The sequence below is a fragment of the Podarcis vaucheri genome (genome assembly GCF_965113315.1).
Source record: "Podarcis vaucheri genome assembly, chromosome: 7".
In the NCBI taxonomy this organism is placed as follows: domain Eukaryota; kingdom Metazoa; phylum Chordata; class Lepidosauria; order Squamata; family Lacertidae; genus Podarcis; species Podarcis vaucheri.
Genome location: NC_138765.1, coordinates 2,911,387 through 2,936,649, shown reverse-complemented (window position 1 = coordinate 2,936,649; position 25,263 = coordinate 2,911,387). Strand labels below are relative to the sequence as shown.

Here is a 25,263-nt window from a genome sequence, read left to right as displayed (position 1 = left end):
ACTGTACCTGACATTCAGAAGACATCTGAAGGCAGCCCTGTTCAGGGAAGTTTTTAATATGTAACGCTGTACTGTTTATAACACTTGATTGGGAGCCACCCAGAGTGGCTGGGGAAACTCAGCCAGATGGGCGGGGTATAAATAAATAATAATAATTATTATTATTATTATTACTACTACTACTACTACTTCAGAGTTTGCAGGGCATCAGTTGAAGAAGGAGCAAAAAGGGTTTTCTTGTGTGTGTGTGTGTGTGTGTGTGTGTGTGTGTGTGTGTTTCTTGGTGGCTGATTAGCTGTTTTCCCTGTGTAAAGGTCAGAGGGGGCAGGGTTTCTGTTGAGGCAGGGGATTAGCTCTGGGAGGAGCTTATCAGAGTTTGCAGGGCATCTTTTAGATTTAGGGGAGCTAGTCTCAAACGTTTGTTGGGGAGATCTAGGTGTTTTTTTTGTGTGGGGGAAGTTATTTGTCCTGTCTTCAAGCTTTTTATGATGGAGGACCTCTGTAGCCAACCCCAACGACACGATCTCAAGATGGAAGGGGAGGGAACAGCTGCAGTCGCCTGCGATTCCTGCGCAATGTTTGCCATCTTGCCAAAGGTTGCAGGCAGCTTTACCTGCAGCAACTGCATGTTGATTGCCCTCTTAAAAGACAAAGTCCAGCAACTGGAGGAACGTGTAGCTACGCTCCAAAGAATTAGAGAGCTGGAGCTCTTCTTGGAAGCAACAGAGCACACCGTCCCCACCAAGGAGGAGACAGGGGACTCCCCTGAGAAGGAGTCTAGTTCACCAACAGATATATGTCTAGTTCACCAACAGCCAGATATATGGAGAAACGTGACTCAAAGAAGTAGGAGGCCCAGGGTTCACTCTGATTGCTTAGAAATACACAATCGCTTTGAGGTCCTCTCCCCTAGCATGGAAGACGAAGAGCAGACTCCATTTGAGGATCTCTCCCTCATTACAGTCGATCAGGTATATGAAGACGAGCAGCAAAGTCAGTCCTCAGGGGAATGTGCAGGCGACCTTGGAACGGACAGCTCACGGAAGAACCCCGACCAAACCCAAGAGGAGGCGTGTAGTGGTGATAGGGGATTCCCTACTGAGGGGAACAGAAGCAGTGATCTGTGGGCTTGACAAGATGTCTCGGGAAGTGTGCTGTCTCCCCGGGGCTAAGATCCAAGATGTAACTGAACGACTGCAAGGAATCATAAAACCCACTGACAAATACCCCTTCCTCTTGGTTCATGTGGGAACCAATGACACTGCAAGCAATAGCCTCCAGAAGATCAAAAGAGACTACGAGGCTCTCGGCAGGAAATTGAAGCAACTAAATGCACAAATTGTCATCTCATCTGTCCTCCCAGTTGAACGACGTGGCCCAGGGAGAGAGGGGAAAATAGTGGAAGTGAACAGCTGGCTTCGCAAATGGTGTAAACAGGAACGGTTTGGATTCTTAGATCACGGACTGCAGTTTCTTGAAGATGGACTTCTGGCAAGTGATGGGCTGCACCTCACAACGGTTGGGAGAAATGTTTTTGCCAAAAATCTCAGAAACCTCATCAGGAGGGCTTTAAACTGACTAATGTGGGGGAGGGAGACAGTGCTCCTGAAGGTAGGAGCCCATCAATTAATGAAGATGATCATCCAAATGTCATAGACCAAATGGAGAAAACAGCACACGGACCTAGTGGTGGGAGGAAAAAATCCTTAAATAAGAGACACGGGGGAATGAGTAATGGACTTCAATGTCTGTACACTAATGCGCAAAGCATGGGAAATAAACAAGATGAGCTTGAGCTCTTGGTACAGCAAACTAAATATGACATAATAGGCATCACTGAAACCTGGTGGGATAAGTCCCACGATTGGAATGTAATAATGGGGGGATACAATCTATTTCAGAGAAACAGACCAGACAAGAAAGGAGGAGGAGTGGCGTTATATGCCAGGGATGTGTATACCTGTGAAGAGATCCAAGATTTAGATCCTCAAAGCCAAAGTGAGAGCATTTGGGTCAAAATTAAGGGAGAGAAGAATAACAGAGACCTCATTGTGGGAGTTTACTATAGATCCCCAAGCCAAACGGAGGACATAGATGATGCCTTCCTGGAACAGATGGCCAAGCATGCAAAAGGAGTAATGGGGGACTTCAATTACCCGGATATTTGTTGGACGTCAAACTCAGCCAAGAGCATAAGGTCAAACAGATTCCTCACTGGCCTTGCAGACAACTTCATTGTCCAGAAAGTGGGAGAAGCAACAAGAGGAACAGTCATTTTAGATCTGGTCCTAACCAATGTTGATGACCTGCTTAGTGGGGCAGAAGTGGAAGGATCATTAGGCGCGAGTGATCATGCTCTTCTGAAGTTTACTATACAGCGGAAAGGAGCAGCCAAGCATACTAGGACTCAATTTCTTGACTTTAAGAAAGCCGACTTCATAAAACTTAGGGAAGTGCTGGGTGAGATCCCATGGACAACAATACTAAAAGGAAAGGGAGTTCATGATGGCTGGGAGTTTGTTAAGAGGGAGATACTAAAAGCACAACGTCAGGCAATACCAATGAGACGGAAACATGGAAGGTGCCTAAAGAAGCCAGGGTGGCTATCTAAAGAACTTTTAACTGAATTAAGATTAAAAAAGGATGTGTACAAAAAATGGAAAAGGGGGGAAACCACCAAAGAGGAATTCAAACAAATAGCCAGCACATGTAGACACAAAGTCAGAAAAGCTAAAGCACAGAATGAACTCAGGCTTGCTAGAGAGGTTAAAAGCAACAAAAAAGGCTTTTATGGGTAAGTTCGTAGCAAAAGGAAGAACAAAGAAACTGTGGGGTCACTCAGAGGAGAAGATGGTGAAATGCAAACAGGGGACACAGAAAGGGCTGAACTCCTCAATGCCTTCTTTGCCTCAGTCTTCTCCGATAAAGAAAACAATGCCCGACCTGAAGAATTTGGAGCAAATGATTCAGCAAAGGAAACACAGCCCAGAATAACTAAGGCGATAGTACAAGAATATTTGGCTAGTTTAGATGTATTCAAGTCTCCAGGGCCAGATGAACTGCATCCAAGAGTATTAAAAGAACTGGCAGATGTGATCTCAGAACCACTGGCAGTCATCTTTGAGAATTCCTGGAGAACAGGCGAAGTCCCGGCAGACTGGAGGAGGGCAAATGTTGTCCCTATTTTCAAAAAGGGGAAAAGAGAGGACCCAAATAATTACCGCCCAGTCAGTCTGACATCAATAGCAGGGAAGATTCTGGAGCAGATCATTAAGCAAACAGTCTGTGAGCACCTAGAAAGGAATGCTGTGATCACCAATAGTCAGCATGGATTTCTGAAAAATAAGTCATGTCAGACTAACCTGATCTCGTTTTTTGACAGAATTACAAGCCTGGTAGATGAAGGGAACGCAGTGGATGTAGCCTACCTTGATTTCAGCAAGGCATTTGACAAGGTGCCCCATGATATTCTTGTAAAGAAGCTGGTAAAATGCGGTCTTGACTATGCTACCACTCAGTGGATTTGTAACTGGCTGACTGACCAAACCCAAAGGGTGCTCATCAATGGTTCCTCTTCATCCTGGAGAAGAGTGACTAGTGGGGTGCCACAGGGTTCTGTCTTGGGCCCGGTCTTATTCAACATCTTTATCAACGACTTGGATGATGGACTCAAGGGCATCCTGATCAAATTTGCAGATGACACCAAACTGGGAGGGGTGGCTAACACCCCAGAGGACAGGATCACACTTCAAAACGACCTTGACAGATTGGCAGATGGGCAAAAATAAACAAGATGAATTTTAACAGGGAGAAATGTAAAGTATTGCACTTGGGCAAAAAAAATGAGAGGCACAAATACAAGATGGGTGACACCTGGCTTGAGAGCAGTACATGTGAAAAGGATCTAGGAGTCTTGGTTGACCACAAACTTGACATGAGCCAACAGTGTGACGCGGCAGCTAAAAAAGCCAATGCAATTCTGGGCTGCATCAATAGGAGTATAGCATCTAGATCAAGGGAAGTAATAGTGCCACTGTATTCTGCTCTGGTCAGACCACACCTGGAGTACTGTGTCCAGTTCTGGGCACCACAGTTCAAGAAGGACACTGACAAACTGGAACGTGTCCAGAGGAGGGCAACCAAAATGGTCAAAGGCCTGGAAACGATGCCTTATGAGGAACGGCTAAGGGAGCTGGGCATGTTTAGCCTGGAGAAGAGGAGGTTAAGGGGTGATATGATAGCCATGTTCAAATATATAAAAGGATGTCACCTAGAGGAGGGAGAAAGGTTGTTTTCTGCTGCTCCGGAGAAGCGGACACGGAGCAATGGATCCAAACTACAAGAAAGAAGATTCCACCTAAACATTAGGAAGAACTTCCTGACAGTAAGAGCTGTTCGACAGTGGAATTTGCTGCCAAGGAGTGTGGTGGAGTCTCCTCCTTTGGAGGTCTTTAAGCAGAGGCTTGACAACCATATGTCAGGAGTGCTCTGATGGTGTTTCCTGCTTGGCAGGGGGTTGGACTCGATGGCCCTTGTGGTCTCTTCCAACTCTATGATTCTATGATTCTATGATTCTATGATTCTATGATTCTACTACTACTACTACTATTGTAGTAGCACTGTGACCCAATATGTCTTGTGCCAATATGCCTGATGGTCACAATCTGTGCACCTAAGGCAGTGGTGGCGAACCTTTTAGAGACCAAATGCCCAAACTGCAACCCCACACCCATTTTTTATCGCAAAGTTCCAACACAGCAATTTAACCTGAATACTGAGAGGGACGCGGGTGGCGCTGTGGGTTAAACCGTCAGTAGTTCAAATCCCCATGACGGAGTGAGCTCCCGTTGCTTGGTCCCTGTTCCTGCCAACCTAGCAGTTCGAAAGCACGTCAAAGTGCAAGTAGATAAATAGGTACCGCTCCGGCAGGAAGGTAAACGGCGTTTCCGTGCGCTGCTCTGGTTCGCCAGAAGCAGCTTAGTCATGCTGGCCACATGACCTGGAAAAACTGTCTGCGGACAAACGTCAGCTCCCTCGACCAATAAAGCGAGATGTGCGCCGCAACCCCAGAGTCCGTCACGACTGGACCTAATGGTCAGGGGTCCCTTTACCTTTGCTGAGATTTTAGTTTAGAGAAAACAACTCATATATTAGCATCTTTTGTCGTAAAAGAAAAAAAGCAGCAACAGAGCTTTCAGTGATACAAACAATAATAATAATAATAAGAAGAAGAAGAAGAAGAAGAAGAAGAAGAAGAAGAAGAAGAAGAGACCAATGCCTCGCCCGGCCCTTCCCTTTGCCCCTCCCTGGCCACAAGGCTGCCTTCCTCAGTCTGGGCATCCCGTGCAGAGCGACTGAGCAAAAGGAGCCCTAAAGGCGCTGCAGCAGACAGGCCAGTTTGGGGATTTCGGCTCTTTACTGTCCTGCTTGTGCAGCACCCGAAACTGAGGGCCCGCCAAAATCATTGCCAGTGCTATTTCGCAATCCGCTTGCACAAAATACTAATTGCCACAATATGCTCCGGAAGCCTCCATGCAATTGGGTGCAATGAACTCAGGCCAAAAATAGCTGAGACCCCCTTTTTGGAGAGAGTCGGCGCCCTGACGGACATCGCATCTCGCTCCTGCTGTGCAGTTTTCTATGCCGACCCGCTACGCACATGGTGCTCTGGCTGCCCAAGTTGAGCTGAGGACTCGACGCGCCACCTTCGCCTTCTGCCAGCTCTGTGCTGGGGCGACAGCGCGCGTGCCCACAGAGTGCCCCCTCTGGCAAGCATGCCATAGGTTCGCCACCACTCACCTAGGGTAACTTGCAATATGAGGTCAGATCTATAAACTGCTACATATGAAGGTAACCTGTATTTGTTTAGGTCTAAAGACCTATGACCTTTAGGTTTTCTAAGCCAAGAGCATTCATCGTTAAGCCTTGCAAGAACTGAAATGCTTTGACCAAATCAAGTCTAACCAAAGCAAGGCTCCTCTGCAAGTAAAATGAAGTGAAAGATTAGCTATAAGTCCAAGATGTCTTTCATTCCTTCTATCCTTGAAAGTGCTTTAGCTGGGATAGGGCTAGCCAACATGGAGCTGTCCAGATATTGTTGTTGTTTAGTTGTTTAGTCGTGTCCGACTCTTTGTGACCCCCTGGACCAGAGCACGCCAGGCACTCCTGTCTTCCACTGCCTCCTGCAGTTTGGTCAAACTCATGCTGGTAGCTTCGAGAACACTGTCCCACCATCTCGTCCTCCGTCATCCCCTTCTCCTTGTGCCCTCCCTCTTTCCCAACATCAGGGTCTTTTCCAGGGAGTCTTCTCCTGAGGTGGCCAAAGTCTGGGAGCCTCAGCTTCAGGATCTGTCCTTCCAGTGAGCACTCAGGGCTGATTTCCTTCAGAATGGAGAGGTTGGATCTTCTTGCAGTCCATGGGACTCTCAAGAGTCTCCTCCAGCAACAGAATTCAAAAGCACCCATTCTTCGGCGATCAGCCTTCTTTATGGTCCAGCTCTCACTTCCACACATCACTACTGCTGTAGTCCAGATATTATGAGACTCCAACTCCCATCAGCTGCAGCCATCATGGCCAATGATCACGGACAGTGGCATAGTGTGGGTTGCTGGTGCCTGGGGCAGGCAAGCCGCTGATGCCACTAGAGCACCCCCCCCCGGAGCCAAGCTGTGGCATGCTGCACTGCCTGCCTGCCCACGGAGGGGGGAGTCCAGCCGGCTGACATGACCCTTGGCGGATAACCCCCCACACACACACACACCAGCAGAGAGGAGTGCTGGGCTGCGCTGGGCTGGGGTTGCCCCTTGCCTGCCTCCTTCCCTCTCTCCACGCCTGCTCACTGTGGGCCTTGGCTGCTCTGCTGCCTTCGCCTGGGTGGGGATTCCTGTGGAAGCTGGCGCCTGCCAGGGGGGCCTGGTTGCCTTGCCCCCCCCCCCCAGTCTCCTATGCTACACATTGATTAAGGATGGTGGGAACTAGGGCACAACAACATCTGGAAGGCACCCCTGGGTTGGCAACCCTTGAGATAGAGCATTTACAATGTTAAGTACGCTTTTCAGGAGCTGAACTGATGGGACCAAGCCAAAATAATGATCAGTTGGTTCTGCTTGGAGCTTAAATGTCAGAATGTGATAAAAATGTAAACCCTATTTAAAACACATGACAGGTATGTGTTTTGTATTGATTATATGTGAGATGAACAACTGTAGTGGATTAGGGGTCTGAACACAGTGAGACATGAGCCACTGGGAATATATCCTGTGCAAACTCCAATGAAACACACACAATTTTTTTTAATTGTATTTTTATCAAATTTTTTAAGATTGGTACAGTGGTTCCTCGGTTTAAGAACAGTCCTGTTTAAGAACGATTCGGTTTACGAACTCCGCAAAACCAGAAGTAGTGTCCCGGTTTGAGAACTTTACCTCGGTCTAAGAACAGAATCTGAATGGTGGAAGGGCACCGGTGGTGGGAGGACTCATTGGGGAAAGCGTGCCTCAGTTTAAGAACAGTTTCGGTTTAAGAACGGACTTCCGGAATGGATTAAGTTTGTAAACCGAGGTACCACTGTATTGTCTGTCTCCTGAAAACCTGAGTTGGGCCCTGTTCTCAGAATTATAAACTAAGAGACAAAAAACGCACAAGGAAAAGAGTCAAGAGGAAAGGTAACCATAAAGCAAGCATTTAAATCTAGCTGGGACTGGGTCAATCTCCTCTTTCCGATGGTCTTACACAGGAGACAACCTCAGCGGATTGTGCCTCAGCCTCATTCATCCTGGGCAAAAAGGCCTAATCACTCGGCTCTCTGTCCTTTTTTTGCAGGACTTGGAGAATGATTACAAATGCACCTGCCCTCAAGGTTTCTACGGCAAGAACTGCGAAGTCAGTGCTATGACCTGCGCCGATGGGCCTTGTTTCAATGGCGGGACCTGTGTGGAGAAACGGATTGGCGGCTACACTTGCCACTGCCCAATGAATTACCACGGTTCCAACTGTGAGAAGAAGATAGACCGGTGCAGTAATAACCCGTGTTTGAACAGTAAGTGTTCCTTTCCTCTCTGCAGTGTTTCATTGCACTAATTAAATGTAAAGGGTAAAGGGACCCCTGACCATTAGGTCCAGTCGTGACCGACTCTGGGGTTGCGGCGCTCATCTCGCTTTATTGGCCAAGGGAGCCGGCGTACAGCTTCCAGGTCATGTGGCCAGCAGGACTAAGCCGCTTCTAGCGAACCAGAGCAGCACACGGAAACACTGTTTACCTTCCCGCTGGAGCGGTACCTATTTATCTACTTGCACTTTGACGTGCTTTTGAACTGCTAGGTTGGCAGGAGCAGGGACTGAGCAACGGGAGCTCACCCCGTCGCGGGGATTCGAACTGCCGACCTTCTAATCAGCAAGTCCTAGACACTGTGGTTTAACCCACAGCGCCACCCACGTCCCTACACTAATTATGGCGATCCTAATTTGGATTTTGAGTATCACAAATGCAGTAGGGTGTTTTTTTAAGCATATACTTTTAAGAGGTGAACTGTAATCTTGCTGTGTCTTAAGCAAGGCTTCATTTATCTAGCACAGAAGACTACAGCAGTTGTAAGGTTTTAAAGAATGTCCAGAAGTCTAGGTTCCACATATCCTTGCAGGGTACCTTAGGAGGGACATGTAATGGTAAATCACTTTATATTTGGGTAGACATTTCCCATATCTGCATACTATTGTGTCAAAAGTGTCCGTAGCTTTTTGGTACAGAAACCCTAGTGAAGTAGTTTGCAGTTAAGACAGTATTTGTTAATTTATTGTTAAAAGGCGAAAGGTTACAAAATGGCTCTTGGGATAAGCTTTTCAAGGCTATCCTGCTAGATTACCAAAATGTATGTTGAGGCTCCCTAAAGGTAAAGGTAAAGGTACCCCCTGACCATTAGGTCCAGTCGCAGACAACTCTGGGGTTGTGGCGCTCATCTTGCTTTCTTGGCCGAGGGAGCCGGTGCTTGTCCGCAGACAGCTTCTGGATCATGTGGCCAGCATGACTTAAGTGGTGAACCAGAGCAGCACACGGAAACGCTGTTTACCTTCCCACCAGAGCGGTACCTATTTATCTACTTGCACTTTGACATGCTTTCGAACTGCTAGGTTGGCAGGAGCTGGGACCGAGCAACGGGAGCTCACCCCGTCGCAGGGATTTGAACCGCCGACCTTCTGATCGGCAAGCCCTAGGCTCTGTGGTTTAGACCACAGCACCACCTGCGTCCCTAGGCTCCCTAGGAAGGGTTAAAGTTTGCTTGCATTCTCTCTGCCAAATGCTGTTGGATGATGGCTCTAGTCAGCCCGGTCAATATGGCCACTGGTCAGGGCTGATGGGAGTTGTAGTCCAACTATGTCTGGCCTATACCACCTTGGCTAGTATGCCTCTTGATCTCCTCCTCCCCAGTATATAAGCAGTGACGTTTTCCCCAGGGACAGAGTGAGCATGTGGCAGGGGACCCTAATGCACCCTGCAAGTTGTGCAGGGATCTCAGAGGCTTCCTTTCTTACCCAGAAACACAGACTTAGTCCTGAACAACATAGTTCTTGCTTCTTCTTCTTCTTCTTCTTCTTCTTCTTCTTCTTCTTCTTCTTCTTCTTGTTATTTAGTCGTTTAGTCGTGTCCACCTCTTTGTGACCCCCTGGACCAGAGCACGCCAGGCCCTCCTGTCTTCCACTGCCTCCCGCAGTTTGGTCAGACTCATGCTGGTAGCTTCGAGAACACTGTCCTACCATCTCGTCCTCCCTTCTCCTTGTGCCCTCCATCTTTCTCAACATCAGGGTCTTTTCCAGGGAGTCTTCTCTTCTCATGAGGTGGCCAAAGTCTTGGAGCCTCAGCTTCAGGATCTGTCCTTCCAGGGAGCACTCAGGGCTGATTTCCTTCAGAATGGAGAGGTTTGAGCGGTAGTGTCAACCTAGTTGGCGAAGTGCGCCCAGGATTGCCCGCCAGCCACGTCCCTCCGGGCAACCTTGCTCTCCCAATCGCCTCCTCTGTGGCATGCGCTCTTCGGCTCCCAATGCCCTTCGGGTCAGTACAGGTCAGGGGCTGCGGTTGTCTGGAGAAAGTGCATGAGAGGAGGCTACTTTTGCAAGAGGCCGCAGTGAGTCGTGGGGATGGGCGACCCACGGGCAGGCTGCGCCGTGGGGATCGGGGGGTAGGGAGATGTGGGCAGGCTGCCGCATGGGGATTTGGGGTTGGAGGGCAGGCATGCTAGCTGGGTGGTGCTGGATAGGGGTTAGGGAGACATGCAGCAAGTTGGATAGGATAGATAAAACTTTATTCGCATTAGCCAATGGCCATAGCAACAGTAAAACATTACAGTATACGCAGAGAAGGGAATTTGGTATAAGAGCACAATTTAAAGTCCTGAATCAGCCGTCAGTTAGTGGCTCTTATTCTGATTGGCACTGCTATGAACCTAGCAACCTTTGCTGTTATCTGCTCATTGTGATCTGATAGAAGGAAGGAGATTGTGGCAGTGGCTGAGCGCCCTGGGATGGTTAGTACGAGTGGAGTGATGATCTCATTCCTCAGGTCTTTGTAGAGAGTGCAAGACAGGAGGATGTGTGCCGCTGTTTCGGTGCTACCATCTCCACAGGGGCAAAGACGTGTCTCAGGCGGGACCTTTTGGAATCGACCCTTGAGTACCGCAGATGGCAAAAGCATCCAGTCTTGCAAGTGTAAAAGCACGTCTGTATTTTGGGATAATAAGTTTGTGCAAATATGGGGCCAGAGAATCAAAATGGGGAGAAGGAAAATGAGGAGCAAGTTGGGTTGTGAGGTGGGGCTTAAGGAGACACGGGTGCAGGTTGGGTCATGGGGATCTGGGTTAGGGAAGCACATTCATAGGCTGGGTTGTGGGGAAGGGGGTTAGGGAGACGTGTATAGGCTGGGTTGTGGGGAAGGGGGTTAGGGAGACGTGTATAGGCTGGGTTGTGGGGAAGGGGGTTAGGGAGACGTGTATAGGCTGGGTCGTGGGGATGGGGGCATGGAAGGCCTGCATGTAGACTGGGCCAAGGGGGTGAGGGTGATCCATGTGTAGGCTGGGTTGTAGGGACGAGCATTAGCGATATTGACCATCTCTTTAGCCAAAAGCAGCCCCATACTTCCCACTGAAATACTAGTAAGTTTATTAAAATTGTCCTTCATTTTAAATACTTATTTTTTTCCTGCTTTTTGTGCACGACAAATAAATTACTGTATTTGTCGCTCCATAAGACGCACCTAGTTTTTAGAGGAGGAAAACAAGGGAAAAAATATTCTGAACGAAACAGTGGATGTATGGTTTTTGTGGTTCATGCTGTGGCTACAGACATGTGATTTGACGGTGAGTTTGGGGTAGTCCAGTGCAAAAATCCTGAGAATCCATGTGGAACCGTTCTTTGTAACCACATTTTTGCACCATTGCGGCCCCACGAAACAGCAGATATGTGGAGTTTTTGGTGCAGGCTTTAGCCATGGACATGCTATGTGATCTGGTGGTGAATTTGGGGTGCCCCAATGCAAAAATCCTGAGGATCCATCGGCTTTTACTTCCCCGCTCCCAGGCAGCCTCCTTTATTGCTAGCGTCCCTTATCTCCCTACTGACCACTTGCCAATCAGCTGCTCAGCAGCTTCATTTCAACACCCCCTTCCCTCTTTCTAAAAAAAAAAAAAAAGGACAATCTGCTTTTCTCCCCTAGGCAATTCGGCTCCAGGGACCGTGCATTCGCTCCATAAGACACACAGACATTTCCCCTTACTATTTAGGAGGAAAAAAGCGTGTCTTATGGAGTGAAAAATACGGTATGCGCAGTGTGCATAGGAATTCGTTCATATTTTTTTCAAACTATAGTCTGGCCCTGACAGTGTCTGAGGGTCAGTGAAATGGCCCCTTGTTTAAAAAGTTTGAGGACCCCTGCCCTTGATTGACGCAGAGGCATTTAAGCTTCCTTAGCTTAAATCACTGAATTACATCACCAAGAAAAACAAATAAATGTTCCAGTTTATCATCCATATATTTCCTCAACAAGCTACTAATTGACTACTATTATAAATAAACATATGGTCTATGGGCACAATCATACAAGCCCGTGTACTTTTTGCGCTATGGATCTGGCCTGACTTTAAAAGCCACAGAACATTTGTGAAATTAAGCCATTATGGTTCTCTGTGCAGTAAGAAATTGTGCAAATAAACCACAAACAACTTACTATTTGAAATATTTCTGCTTAATTTTCCAGAAGCAAGCGTAGGTAATTAGTGGATAGGTAAAAGAGGTAAAGGTAAAGAACCCCTGGGTGGTTAAGTCCAGTCAAAGGTGACTATGGGGTGCAGTCCTCATCTTGCTTTCAGGCCAAGGGAGCCGGTATTTGTCCGCAGACAACTTTCCGGGTCATGTGGCCAGCAGGACTAAATAATAATAATAAAAATAATAATTTATTATTTATACCCCGCCCATCTGGCTGGGTTTCCCCAGCCACTCTGGGCGGCTTCCAACTGAATATTAAAAACAGTACAGCTTCAAACATTAAAAACTTCCCTAAACCGTTTCTGGCGCAACTGAACACCATGACGGAAATCAGTGCGCACGGAAATGCCCTTTACCTTCCCACTGCAGTGGTACCTATTTATCTACTTGCACTGGTGTGCTTTCGAACTTCTATGTTGGCAGGAGCTGGGGCAAAGCAATGGGAGCTCACCCCGTCGCGGGGATTCGAACCGCTGACCTTCCGATCCGCAAGCCCAAGAGGCTCAGTGGTTTAGAGCACAGCACCACCCGCGTCCCTATTAGTGGATAGAAGAGCAGCATGGAAAGAATATGTCCAAACTGTTGCTTGGCAGTACCTATATATTCATAGTTTACAGAATATTGCTGACCTATTGATGATATTAATAATACTTGGCTGGGGGACCCTGTTCATTTGCAAAGAAAAGCAGGCCTTAACTGGGTGGTTGCATTCAGACATCACAATGACTCAGTGTGGAAGAAATGAGGAGGGCAACCAAAATGGTCAAAGGCCTGGAAACGATGCCTTATGAGGAACGGCTAAGGGAGCTGGGCATGTTTAGCCTGGAGAAGAGGAGGTTAAGGGGTGATATGATAGCCATGTTCAAAGATATAAAAGGATGTCACATAGAGGAGGGAGAAAGGTTGTTTTCTGCTGCTCCAGAGAAGCAGACACGGAGCAATGGATCCAAACTACAAGAAAGAAGATTCCACCTAAACATTAGGAAGAACTTCCTGACAGTAAGATCTGTTTGACAGTGGAATTTGCTGCCAAGGAGTGTGGTGGAGTCTCCTCCTTTGGAGGTCTTTAAGCAGAGGCTTGACAACCATATGTCAGGAGTGCTCTGATGGTGTTTCCTGCTTGGCAGGGGGTTGGACTCGATGGCCCTTGTGGTCTCTTCCAACTCTATGATTCTATGATTCTATGAAGCTTGTCTTCCCCTTGCATGTGCCCCTCTTTTTCTCAAGGGTGGCCACAAAGACAGAGAACTTTCGCTTCTATTATTGATTAACTGCAGTTTGACATTATGTCCAAACCTTGAACTGTAATTAATTTTAATAAGCGTTTGTTGAAACAAACCCACTACATAAATCAGTTTGCAGTTGGCTTGTTCTAACAAAATTCCGGTTAAGATTAATGCACTTGTCAGAGAGTTATAGATTTGGTTTTAAAGAACCTACTATGAATTGCATTTGATTCTTTGCAATTTAGATTTCTTTCTTTAAAAGAACATATATTTTAAAAGCACATTTAATATGGTTTACTAATCAGATGCAGGTTTTCTTAATCACAGATGTTTATCCATCCTTGCTCTGGACAGACAAGGCCTGGTAGTAGTAGTAGTAGTAGTAGTAGTAGTAGTAGTAGTAACAACAACAACAACAACAACAACAATTTATTTGTACCCCGCCCATGGTATAAGGCAGGGGTCCTCAAACGTTTTCAGCAGGGGGCCAGTCCACTGTCCCTCAGACCTTATGGGGGTTAGTCTATATTTTTTTGGGGGGGGGGATGAACGAGGGATGATGAGCGGCACATGAAAGGGCTCCGGAGAGGGGCTGCTTCAAATGGTGGCAAGTTGAGAGGGGCGCTCAGCCACCCGCTGCTCCTGTGTCTTGCAAGTGGCAGGGGCTGACGGTGGGACGATGAGCAGCGCACCAACAAAGCCCAGCCCCCTTCCTCCTCTAGGCAGGGTGGGGAGAAGCCAAGAGGAGGGAGGGAGGGAGGAGGCTCCGCCGCCGTGTGAGAGAGAGGGAAAGAACACGTGCGCTGGCGATCCATGCAGCGATTCTTGGACCACTGGCGGGCCAGGTTTAGAAGGCAATGGACGTGCTTTTACACTTGCAAGACTGGGCCTGATACGGCCACGGTCTTTAGTTTGCTGGCCCATGGAGTAGTAGATCATGGTGTTTGTCCTTCCAGCTTTGAGTACAAGTCTCTTAGCTTACATGAGGGCTTGCATAACCCACTTTTATTATGCATCTCTTCTTTTCCTTTAGTGATCACTTGTAGCCAAGTAAGATTGTCTTCCTAAACACAGTTTTAACAGTGAGTCCGTAAGTGACTGTGGAGGCCAGTTCTGGATCCACACGTCCTTCCACAGTGGGGACATTGGTTTCCAGGCGGGAGTTGATCACGGTGTGGATTTGCCAAGTGTGAGGAAGCTCTTAGCACCGTTTATCCCTTGCGTCCTGAGTTCGAGCGTCTTCAAAGTCCATGACACCTTTGGTAAAGGCTGTTCTCCAACTGGGGCGCTCGCAGGCCAGTGTTTCCCAGTTGCTGGTGTTTATACTATATTTTTAAGGATTTGCCTTGAGAGAGTCTTTGAACCTCTTTTGCTGACCACCAGCATTACGCTTTCCCTTTTTAAGTTCGGAATAGAGTAGCTGCTTTGGAAGAAGATCATCAGGCATCCCACACAACATGACCAGTCCAACAAAGTTCATGTTGAAGAATCATTGCTTCAACACAGGTGATCTTTGATTCTTCCAGTACACTGGTATTAGTTCAGCAGCTATATGCATCTCTTAGCCCCCACATCACTGGGATATAATTTAAGAGTGCAGGAACATCAGCAGGTATCAAGGATATAATCAATACAATGTTAATACAAACAATAATTTCTGACCACAAAGCAGCACACCTTATGAGCCTTCCAGCTCTCTGAGCTAGCCAATTCCTTCCTATAAAGGCACTGTGGGCTCCAGTATACCTGAAACATCAGATCTTGTTGAATCAGTTTCAATTTTAAGAAACACTGCATGTAGCTGCTGAAGCAACTTTTAATTGATTAGGATGAAATAGAACACACAAACTCTCTAGTCCATTTATCTTTAAGATCCTGAACATTGTATTTACAACGTTCCGATAAACAACTATTATGGGTTTAGTTTTCTGCAGAGATTATACCTCCCCTCCAGCAATATAAGAGATGCTTAGGCATCATAAATAGACATCAAAAGGTGCTGTAGTTGAAGATAGTGCCACTCAGTACTAGTGAGAAAGTGGAATCTAGCCTGCAAACTTGAAAATGGCAAAAAATACCCATCTGATCCTTTTAAGTGGTCTGACATTTAAACCCTGCTACCAGCCGCTACTTCCACAAAAAGGACCGCTTCTACATTTCAAATCTGGATTACTCCATGGAGTTAATTAGCATGAGCTTGTGGAGCAAAGTGTAACTGATGAGACATTATATGCTATGCCTCCCTAGCCATTGTCATTGCAGGTGGATATGGAGCCAGCATGCTGTATAGGTTAGAGCAGGCTTCCTCAACCTTGGCCCTCCAGGTGTTTTTGGCCTACAACTCCCATGATCCAAAGCTAGCAGGACCAGTGGTCAGGGATGATGGGAACTGTAGTCTCAAAACATCTGGAGGGCCAAGGTTGAGGAAGCCTGGGTTAGAGTGTTGGACCAGCATGGAAGGCATATTGAGAGTATATATATGGGTAACAACAGTGACCTTACTGTGGGTGTCTGCTGTAGACCTAGTCCAGGCCAGACTGAAGACTTGGATGATGCCTTCCTGCAGCAGATTATGAATAGTTCAAAAAGAGAGATATAGTAGTCATGGGAGGCTTCAACTTCCCCAATAACTGCTAGCATGAGTTTGTCCAAACTGCGGGAGGCAGTGGAAGACAGGAGGGTCTGGCATGCTCTGGTCCAGGGGGTCACGAAGGGTCAGACATGACTAAACGACTAAACAACAACTGGAATTCAAAATCTGCCAAGAATGTAAGATCCAACAAATTCCTACGTTGCATTGCTGACAATTTCATTTCTCACAAGGTGGAAGAAGCCACAAGGGCATTGTCTATCAGGGACCAGGTCTTCACCAACAGGGAAGACTAATGGATGAAGCAGACATTAGGGCTGGGCGAGATCTGGTTTTCAATACTATGATATATCACCAGGTAAACATCATGATATATTGATATATCACAATATCTGAAATAAGGGAGGAACTATGTAGAGGTGAACAGGATAATGTCCTGGCAACTGCTATTACTTAGGGGTCTAAAACAGCTGTCCCAGATTATTTCTATTCGCTATGACTCATTGCCACACTTTGTATTTTCCTGAATACCACCATTTGGTATCCAAGCCCAAAACCAAAAGTCCTATTTGGATGCATTTTGACTTGCCTGCTGATGAAACTGACTGTGTGGTGATTGCTGACATCATGATTTATCCATTTTAGACCCCTTCTTAGTAGAAGTTGCCAGGACATTAGCCTGTTCATCTCTTCTTAGTTGCTTCCTTATTTCAGACATTGTAGGTAGATTGCATTGTTTATATCGTGATGTATAACTGGGGATAACATTGTGATGTTTAGCTGGGGATATATCACAATGTTGAAAACCAGATATTGCCTAGCCCTCACACACATTGTGATTCATGATATATTGCCAACTCAAATATTATGAAACAGTTATCATGATATGAGCTTCAAACTGGTTTTGGATGATATATCGATATATCGCCCAGCCCTAGCAGACATACTGGGAACTTTGGAAGGAAGTGAGTGTGTCCTACTGGTTTTCATGATACAGAGGCAAAGGAAAGCTGAGTGTAGGAAGAATTGCACTCTGGACTTTAAAGAAGGCTGATTTCAAAAAGCTTAAGGAACTACTGGATGATGTCCCATGGTGAGAAATACTCAGAGAAGGGAGTCCAAGATGGATGGGACTTTCTTAAAGGTGAAATATACTGAAGGCACAAATGCAGACAATTCCAACAAGGAAGAAAAGTGGGAGGCATAAGGAGCTGGCAGGTGAGCTGAGATTTGAGAAGGGCATTTATAAGAAAAAGAAGAAAAGGGAAATCACAAAGGAGGAGTATACACAAGTAGCCAACAGATGCAAGGAGAAGGTTAGGTGAGCTAAAGCTCAGAATGAGCTGAGGCTTGCAAGGGAGGTTAAAAATAACCTTGGCTATCTTTGAAGCAAGACATAGAACAAGCAAGTAGTATGTCCTCTGGGTGGGGAAGATGGAGAGAAGCTGTTGGGTGACAGAGAGAAGATGGAATGGCTGAACACCTGGTTAACAACAGAACAATCAATTCAATGAAGGAGCTGCAGCCCAAGATAGGAAAAGAGATGATAAGGGAACACCAGGCTACTTTAAATGAATTCAGATCTCCAGTGCCTGATGAGCTGCACCCAAGGGTTCCAAAGGACCTTGCTGATGTAATCTCAGAGCCTTGGAGAACAGGTGAGGACCCTGCAGACTGGAGGGGGGCAAATGTTTTCCCCATCTTCAAACAGGAGGAAAAGGAAGTTCCAGGTAACTACCGACTGGTGACCTTGACATCGATACCAGGAAAGGTCCTAGAACAGATAATTAAATAGTAGGTCTCTGAGCACTTACAAAATGATACTATAATTGCTAAGACCCAGCATGGGTTTCTCAAAAATAAGTCATGCCAGAGGAATCTCTCTCTTTTTAATAGTGTTACAAGATCGGAGGATCAGGGAATTGATATGGGCCTAGCGTATCTTGATTTCAGTAGGGCTTTTTGACAAAGTCCCCCATGATAGTCTTGTAGAGAATCTGATAAAATGCGGGCTAGACGAGGTAACTGTTTTGTGCATCTGTACCTGGTTGTCTGACTGAACCCAAAGAGGGCTCACTAATGGTTTCTCAGCATCCTGGAAGAAAGTGACAATAGGGGCGCTACAGGGTTCTGTCTTGGGCCCATTGTTGTTCAACGTTTTTATAAACAGCTTGGATGAAGGAATTGAGGGGATGCTCATCAAATTTGCAGATGATTCCCTCCTGGGAGGGGTAGCTAATGCTTCAGAGGACAGAATCGGGATTCAAGATGGCCTTCACAGATTAGAAAATTGGGCCCAAACTAAAAAACTTAATTTCAGGAGGGACAAATGTCAGGTTCTGCACTTAGATGGGGAAAAGCAGCTGCACAAATGTAACAACTAGATTGCCAGCAGCACATGTGAAAAGGACCTGGCATCTTAGAACCTTAGACTACTGGCTTAGAACCTAAGTCAACAGTGCTGCGGTGCCAACTTGGGCTCCAGACTGTGGGTGTCCTGAGCGTGCGTGCCCCATAAGGTAAAGGTAAAGGGACCCCTGACCATTAGGTCCAGTCGTGACCAACTCTGGGGTTGCGCCGCTCATCTCGCTTTATTGGCCGAGGGAGCCGGCGTACAGCTTCCGGGTCATGTAGCCAGCAGGACTAAGCCGCTTCTGGCGAACCAGAGCAGCGCACGGAAATGCTGTTTACCTTCCCGCCAGAGCGGTACCTATTTATCTACTTGCACTTTGACGTGCTTTTGAACTGCTAGGTTGGCAGGAGCAGGGACCGAGCAACGGGAGCTCACCCCGCTGTGGGGATTTGAACCGCCGGCCTTCTGATCGGCAAGTCCTAGGCTCTGTGGTTTAACCCACAGTGCCGCCTGTGTCCCATGTGTGTGCCCCATGCCATGATGTAATGACATGACATGCCATGATGTCACATCACTACGTCATGATGTTGCGACACAGGGCATGCATGTGCTCCAGCGGCAACTGGGCTGGGACTTGGGTCTCCACCACAGCACCTCTGTTGGGACCTGCTGCAGCCGCGGATACACCCCAGAAGCACGTCTGCAGCAGCAGCAGCCCCCAACAGAGGTCCCGCAACAGCAACTGGGCTGGGGCCTGCATGCTCCACCAGTGCGCCAGAGGAAAGGCTGCAGCCGGTGCCAGGAGTGTGCAACAGTGGAGGGGTTTTCAGCTCATGGTCAATGATCTTCCATGAGTCATTGACCTGCAGTAGGTCAGTGAGCAGGCCAGTACACATGATCCTGACGTGCCTGCTTGCTCGGTAAAAGAGAGTTTGTTTCTTTTCCTTTTTGCCTGGTTTGCTTCCCGGCTGATACTCTGAGCTCCAAGCACCCTTTGAAGTAGGCAGACAGTGGCAAGCCAGCACTTTGTTGACCAGGGGCTGCCAGGCTTGTAGCTGACCAGTGAGACAGGATGATCTCTCCTACCGACAGAGGCAGTCCATAGTACTCGTACCTTATGCCAATCAGGTTGAGCTCATAGCTCATGGCTGCTGCCTCACATGTTGTTTTTGCTGTGTTTGCAGCATCGAAGTGACTTCTCTGGGGCGTAAGCTTGTGTATATAGAGGTCTTTGGCTGTCCAGACGACAGAACCCCTCTCTTCAGCCTTGTTGTGGTCCAAAGGAAAGAAAGCAGGGATGTTCCCAGGGGACCAGATTTATCGGACCATACCAGCCCCCTACCTTGCAGAAATTCACTATGTGGAATACCGTAGACTTCTTACAGCGGCTAGATTAAATGTCCTTGACTCTGCGATATTGTGGGGAAGGTACAGGGGAGTACCATACGCCCAGAGAATCTGTCATTGTGCTATGGGTGTGGTTGAGTCCACCGAACATATTCTCTTGACTTGCCCTTTTTATGCAGAGCTTAGACAAAATTTTATAGACCCGCTCCTATGTCAATCTAGTTTTCTACCCGGAGAAAACCAGGTTTTACACTTGTTGAATAATGTCACCAGAGCTATACCTTCTTTGGTGGCCAAATTTCTTTTTTTAGCTTTTAAGCGCCGAAAGATTTTAATTGACTGTATTGATATGGGGCTATCTGTTTAGCCCACTTTAGTGTTTGCTAAGTTCTAAAATCTTCCTGGAGTTTTAATTGTGTATTGACAAATGTTTTTTTCTGACTGACGGTCGAATAAAGAAGTGATTGATTGATTGACAATGCATATGGCAACAGGTTAGCCTGCCAGTCAAAGCCATTTCCGGGGTGTGGCTGCTGTCGCATGATGACAGCTTCTTGAAGCCACACATGAGAGCTGCATGCAGGGCGATGGGGAAACCAGTGGCGGACAAACTACCCAGAAGGATCACGAAATGTCCCCCACCAGAGATAATGCCTCTCCCTGAGCGAAATTCTGGCATGTGGAATTTTTACTCAACAATATTTATCATCAAAATGTTTATTCGGCTTTACGCCCATCATATAACACAACACAGCAAAACAAATCAAAACAAATCAAATAAAACAGCGGACTCGTACAAGCCACAAGCAGTACAACACTGTTCTCAACTCAGAAGGACAGATATTAGTCATTCACAAGAAAAGTTTAAAAATTAAGATTAAAAAAAATAAAAAATAAAATAAAATTTAGGCACTACACTAAAATCAATATCTGATGTAATTATAGAAAATTCTTATAACTAGCAATAATCAGCTAACATTCCATTCCGTCTCTTGTACGATAGGACAGCTGTTAGGAATTTAGCAACCTGTAGGGTAATATAAGGATCCACATCTTGAAGAACCCAGGCAAGCTGTAGGTCTACCGGTTTGTCAGCCATAGGCTGGATTATGGAAACAATATTTAGAATTATTTATGTATTAGGTTTGTATACCGCCCTTCACCCATAAATCTCAGGGCAGTTTACAGCATAAAAATACAATATGAAAACACAAAACATAAAATACAGAATAAAAACGAGAACATAAACAAAGCAAAACAATAACCCTCTCTCCCACAAACACATATTCTAAAGGGTATAGGATGTTAATCAGACAAAGGCCAGGATGAAGAGGAATGTTTTCACCTGCCGCCTAAAGGTGCACAATGAAGCATCCTATGCACAGTCAAGATTGTGCAATCCTTGCAGGTGTGGGGAGCCACAACCCACAATCTGCAATGCTCTACCCACTTATCTGGGGGTAAGCCTCATGGAGTTACTTATGAGCAGGCATGTAAAGGATTGAACTGCAAATGTATCTGTGCCTAACTGTGTAGTTTCATCTTCTTTTTAAAGGGAATGAAAGGTGGGAGTTGAGACCACTGGTATGGAGAATGAGCAAATATTTCAATTGTTTCCCCTCTCTATCCACAGTTCATACCTACTTTCTGGCAAGCCCCGAAATAGGAATGGGAAGCGTTTTTCTGCTGGTGGAAAGATCCCAACCTCCCCTGTGCTCTGTGGGCCACTTTGACAGGTGGCAGTCATTATGATGTGTGATTACAGCTTCAAAGGGGGTGAAAGTGAATGCCTTTGAAAGTGAGGTATTGTCAAATGAACTCACCCTGCTTTGTCAGTTTGCAGGCATGGTTTGGATTCAAACCACTCTTGCAAATGGACTTTTCCACTCACCATTGATGGGGTTGAAAAAAAGTTAGCAATTATCATCAATGTTATTTGTGTCTTGGAAGAACACAGGTGCTTGTCAGACCACCTTGTTTTTAAATGTCTTCATTATTTTACAAAATTAGACCCCGCATACCTAATGAAACCACTGTCTTGTTTTGAGCAGCCCCATCTTGTGGAATTGTTTGCAATTAGAGGGAACCCATGGAACCTGCAACCATGTGTGTGTCCCTGTTAGGATGCCTAAACTGGGATCAGCTTTATCTGCGAACAACAATCCTTCTGTTTTGTCTGATTAAGTTTCACTTTGCTAGTTTGCATGCAGTCTTTCAAGCGCCTTGGTGAGATTTTCGCTTGCATTTGTGTAATCTGATGGAAAGGTCGGAGAGCAGTGATGATCATTGAATCCTAGAGTTGGAAGAGACCACAAGGGCCATCGAGTCCAACCCCCTGTCAAGCAGGAAACACCATCAGAGCACTCCTGACATATGGTTGTCAAGCCTCTGCTTAAAGACCTCCAAAGTAGGAGACTCCACCACACTCCTTGGCAGCAAATTCCACTGTCAAACAGCTCTTACTGTCAGGAAGTTCTTCCTAATGTTTAGGTGGAATCTTCTTCCTTGTAGTTTGGATCCATTGCTCCGTGTCCGCTTCTCTGGAGCAGCAGAAAACAACCTTTCTCCCTCCTCTATGTGACATCCTTTTGTATATTTGAACATGGCTATCATATCACCCCTTAACCTCCTCTTCTCCAGGCTAAACATGCCCAGCTCCCTTAGCCGTTCCTCATAAGGCATCGTTTCCAGGCCTTTGACCATTTTGGTTGCCCTCCTCTGGACACGTTCCAGTTTGTCAGTGTCCTTCTTGAACTGTGGTGCCCAGAACTGGACATAGTACTCCAGGTGAGGTCTGACCAGAGCAGAATACCGTGGCACTATTACTTCCCTTGATCTAGATGCTATACTCCTATTGATGCAGCCCAGAATTGCATTGGCTTTTTTAGCTGCCGCATCACACTGTTGGCTCAGTGTACCAATGATGATGAACAGTGTACTGATGATGATGTCTTACTCTTCCTTAAAAGGCAAAGGACCCCTGACAGTTAAGTCCAGTCGCGAATGACTCTGGGGTTGCGGTGCTCACCTCGCTTTACTGGCCATGGGAGCTGGCGTTTGTATGCAGACAGTTTTTCCGGGTCATGTGGCCGGCATGACTAAGATGCTTCTGGCGAAACCAGAGCAGCGCACAGAAACACCGTTTACGTTCCCGCCGGAGTGGTACCTATTTATCTACTTGCATTTTGACATCCTTTCGAACTGCTAGGTGGGCAGGAGCAGGGACCGAGCAACGGGAGATCACCCGGTCACGGGGATTTGAACCGCCGACCTTCCAGTCGGCAAACCCTAGGCTCAGTGGTTTTGACTACAGCGCCACCCGCATCCCACTACTCTACATTAAAGGTAAAGGTACCCCGACCGTTAGGTCCGGTCACGGATGACTCTAGGGTTATGCGCTCATCTCGCTTTACTGGCCATGGGAGCCGGCGTTTGTATGCAGACAGTTTTTCCGGGTCATGTGGCCGGCATGACTAAGCCGCTTCTGGCAAACCAGAGCAGAGCACGGAATATAATAATAATAATAATAATAATTTATTATTTGTACCCCGCCCATCTGGCTGGGTTTCCCCAGCCACTCTGGGCGGCTTCCACAGAAACCAAAGAACACTAAAATATCATACATTAAAAGCTTCCCTGAATAGGGCCGCCTTAAGATGTCTTCTGAATGTCAGGTAGTTGTCCATCACCTTGACATCCAACGTCGTTTACCTTCCCGCTGGAGCGGTACCTATTTATCTACTTGCACTTTGACGTGCTTTTGAACTGCTAGGTGGGCAGGAGCAGGGACCGAGCAACAGGAGCTCACCCCGTCACAAGGATTCGAACTGCCAACCTTCCAATCGGCAAGCCCTAGGCTCTGTGGTTCAGACCACAGCACCACCCGTTTCTTCATTACAGCAGTGTAATTACTTCCTAAGCCCTAGAAATGATTTAGCTTGAAACAGGAGGTCAGTTCAACACATCACATGCAATCAACATGAAAATTACTTGGCGTGGATCCTGTTTTTTCAGGCTCCAACAGTCTCTGCAGGAGGAGGAAGCCCAACTGCTTGAAGCAATTGGAGAGGGCTTGGGGGCGGGTGGGGGGAGAGGAGGCAGGCATCTCCTTGCAGCAGGAAACTCCTTTGCTGTCTTCTGCTATCCCACCCCCCAAAAATGCTACAGGCCTGCCAAGATGAGCTTCACTGCACTCACTCAGCCAGACCAGTTACCAAGTACAGTGGTGCCTCGCAAGATGAAAAGAATCCGTTCTGTGATTCTCTTCGTCTAGCGGTTTTTTTTTTTGTCTTGCGAAGCAAGCCCATTGAAGGATTAGTGGATTAGCGCTATTAGAGGCTTTTAGAGGCTTTTAGCGGCTTATCTGCTGATTGGGTCAGGTGATAAGCGGCTTAGCAGCTTAGAAAAAGGGGGGAAGGGGGAAAAAACCAGCAGGAACTCGCAAGACATTGTCATCTTGCGAAGCAAGCCCATAGGAGATTCGTTTTGCGAAGCACCTCCAAAACGGAAAACTCTTTCGTCTAGCGAGTTTTCCGTCTTGCGAGGCATTCGTCTTCCGGGGCACCACTGTAAGCTGAAGTAACTGTGCCTGAAAGTGATACCGTATTTTTCGCTCTATAAGACACACTTTCCCCCTCCCAAAAAGTAAGGGGAAATGTGTGTGCGTCTTATGGAGCGAATGCAGGCTGCGCAGCTATTGCTGAAGCCAGAACAGCAAGAGGGATCTGTGTTTAGCGATCTCTCTTTCTCTCCTGGCTTCAGGGATAGCCATGCAAAGCCTCTTGAGCACAGCGGGAGCGCTCCTGCCTCTTCGCTCAAGAGCCTTTGCGTTGCTTTCTTGTTTCCCTCCTCTAAAAACTAGGTGCGTCTTATGGTCGGGTGCGTCTTATAGAGCGAAAAATACGGTAGTTGCGGACTTCTCTATAGAAATGTTGTATTGCCAGTATCTGTATTCACAGACTAGAATCTTAGAGCTGGAAGGGCTCCAAGGGTCATCCAGTCCAGCCCCCTGCACTGTAGGAATCTCAGCTAAAGCATTCAGGACAGATGGCTGTGAAAACCTCGAAGGAAGGAGAGTCCACAACCTCCCAAGGGAGACTGTTCTGCTGTCAAACAGCTCTTCCTGTCCAGATGAAGCCTATTTGGGGATTCTGGTAAAGAAGTGTGCAAGCATGGATGTTTGCTTTAGTGTTTCCAAAATGGCTGCTTCTTCATCTCATGTTTTGCAGAGCAGGGCTTGCCTCCACAAGTCACTGCCAAGTTCTCTCTTCCCCTCTTCCTGGATTTTAACCAACTCAAATCCTCTATTAGCTGTATTTGTTCAGAAAGCATTTTGTCTAGAAGCAAACTTTGTGTTCAGCCTTCTTATGAAAGGCTTTTCATCCTCAAGAAGAATGTGGCGCATGATACAACAATCAAGATTTCAGAGTTCTTTGACAGAAGTAGGCCCTCATACAACCACATTCTTCTTGAGGATGAAAAGGGTATCAAACTCTGC

At 46.8% G+C, this 25,263-nt stretch overlaps 1 protein-coding gene across 2 annotated transcripts in view; it reads left to right on the top strand.

Annotated features, from left to right (window-relative positions):
• Positions 1-25,263, top strand: part of DLL3 (delta like canonical Notch ligand 3) — a 174,357-nt gene that overhangs the window by 61,690 nt on the left and 87,404 nt on the right. For both annotated transcript variants that reach the window (XM_082231102.1, XM_082231103.1), the window contains one exon: positions 7,823-8,039. In XM_082231102.1, coding sequence (XP_082087228.1) covers positions 7,823-8,039 — 217 coding nt within the window. The remainder of the gene's footprint in view (positions 1-7,822; positions 8,040-25,263) is intronic.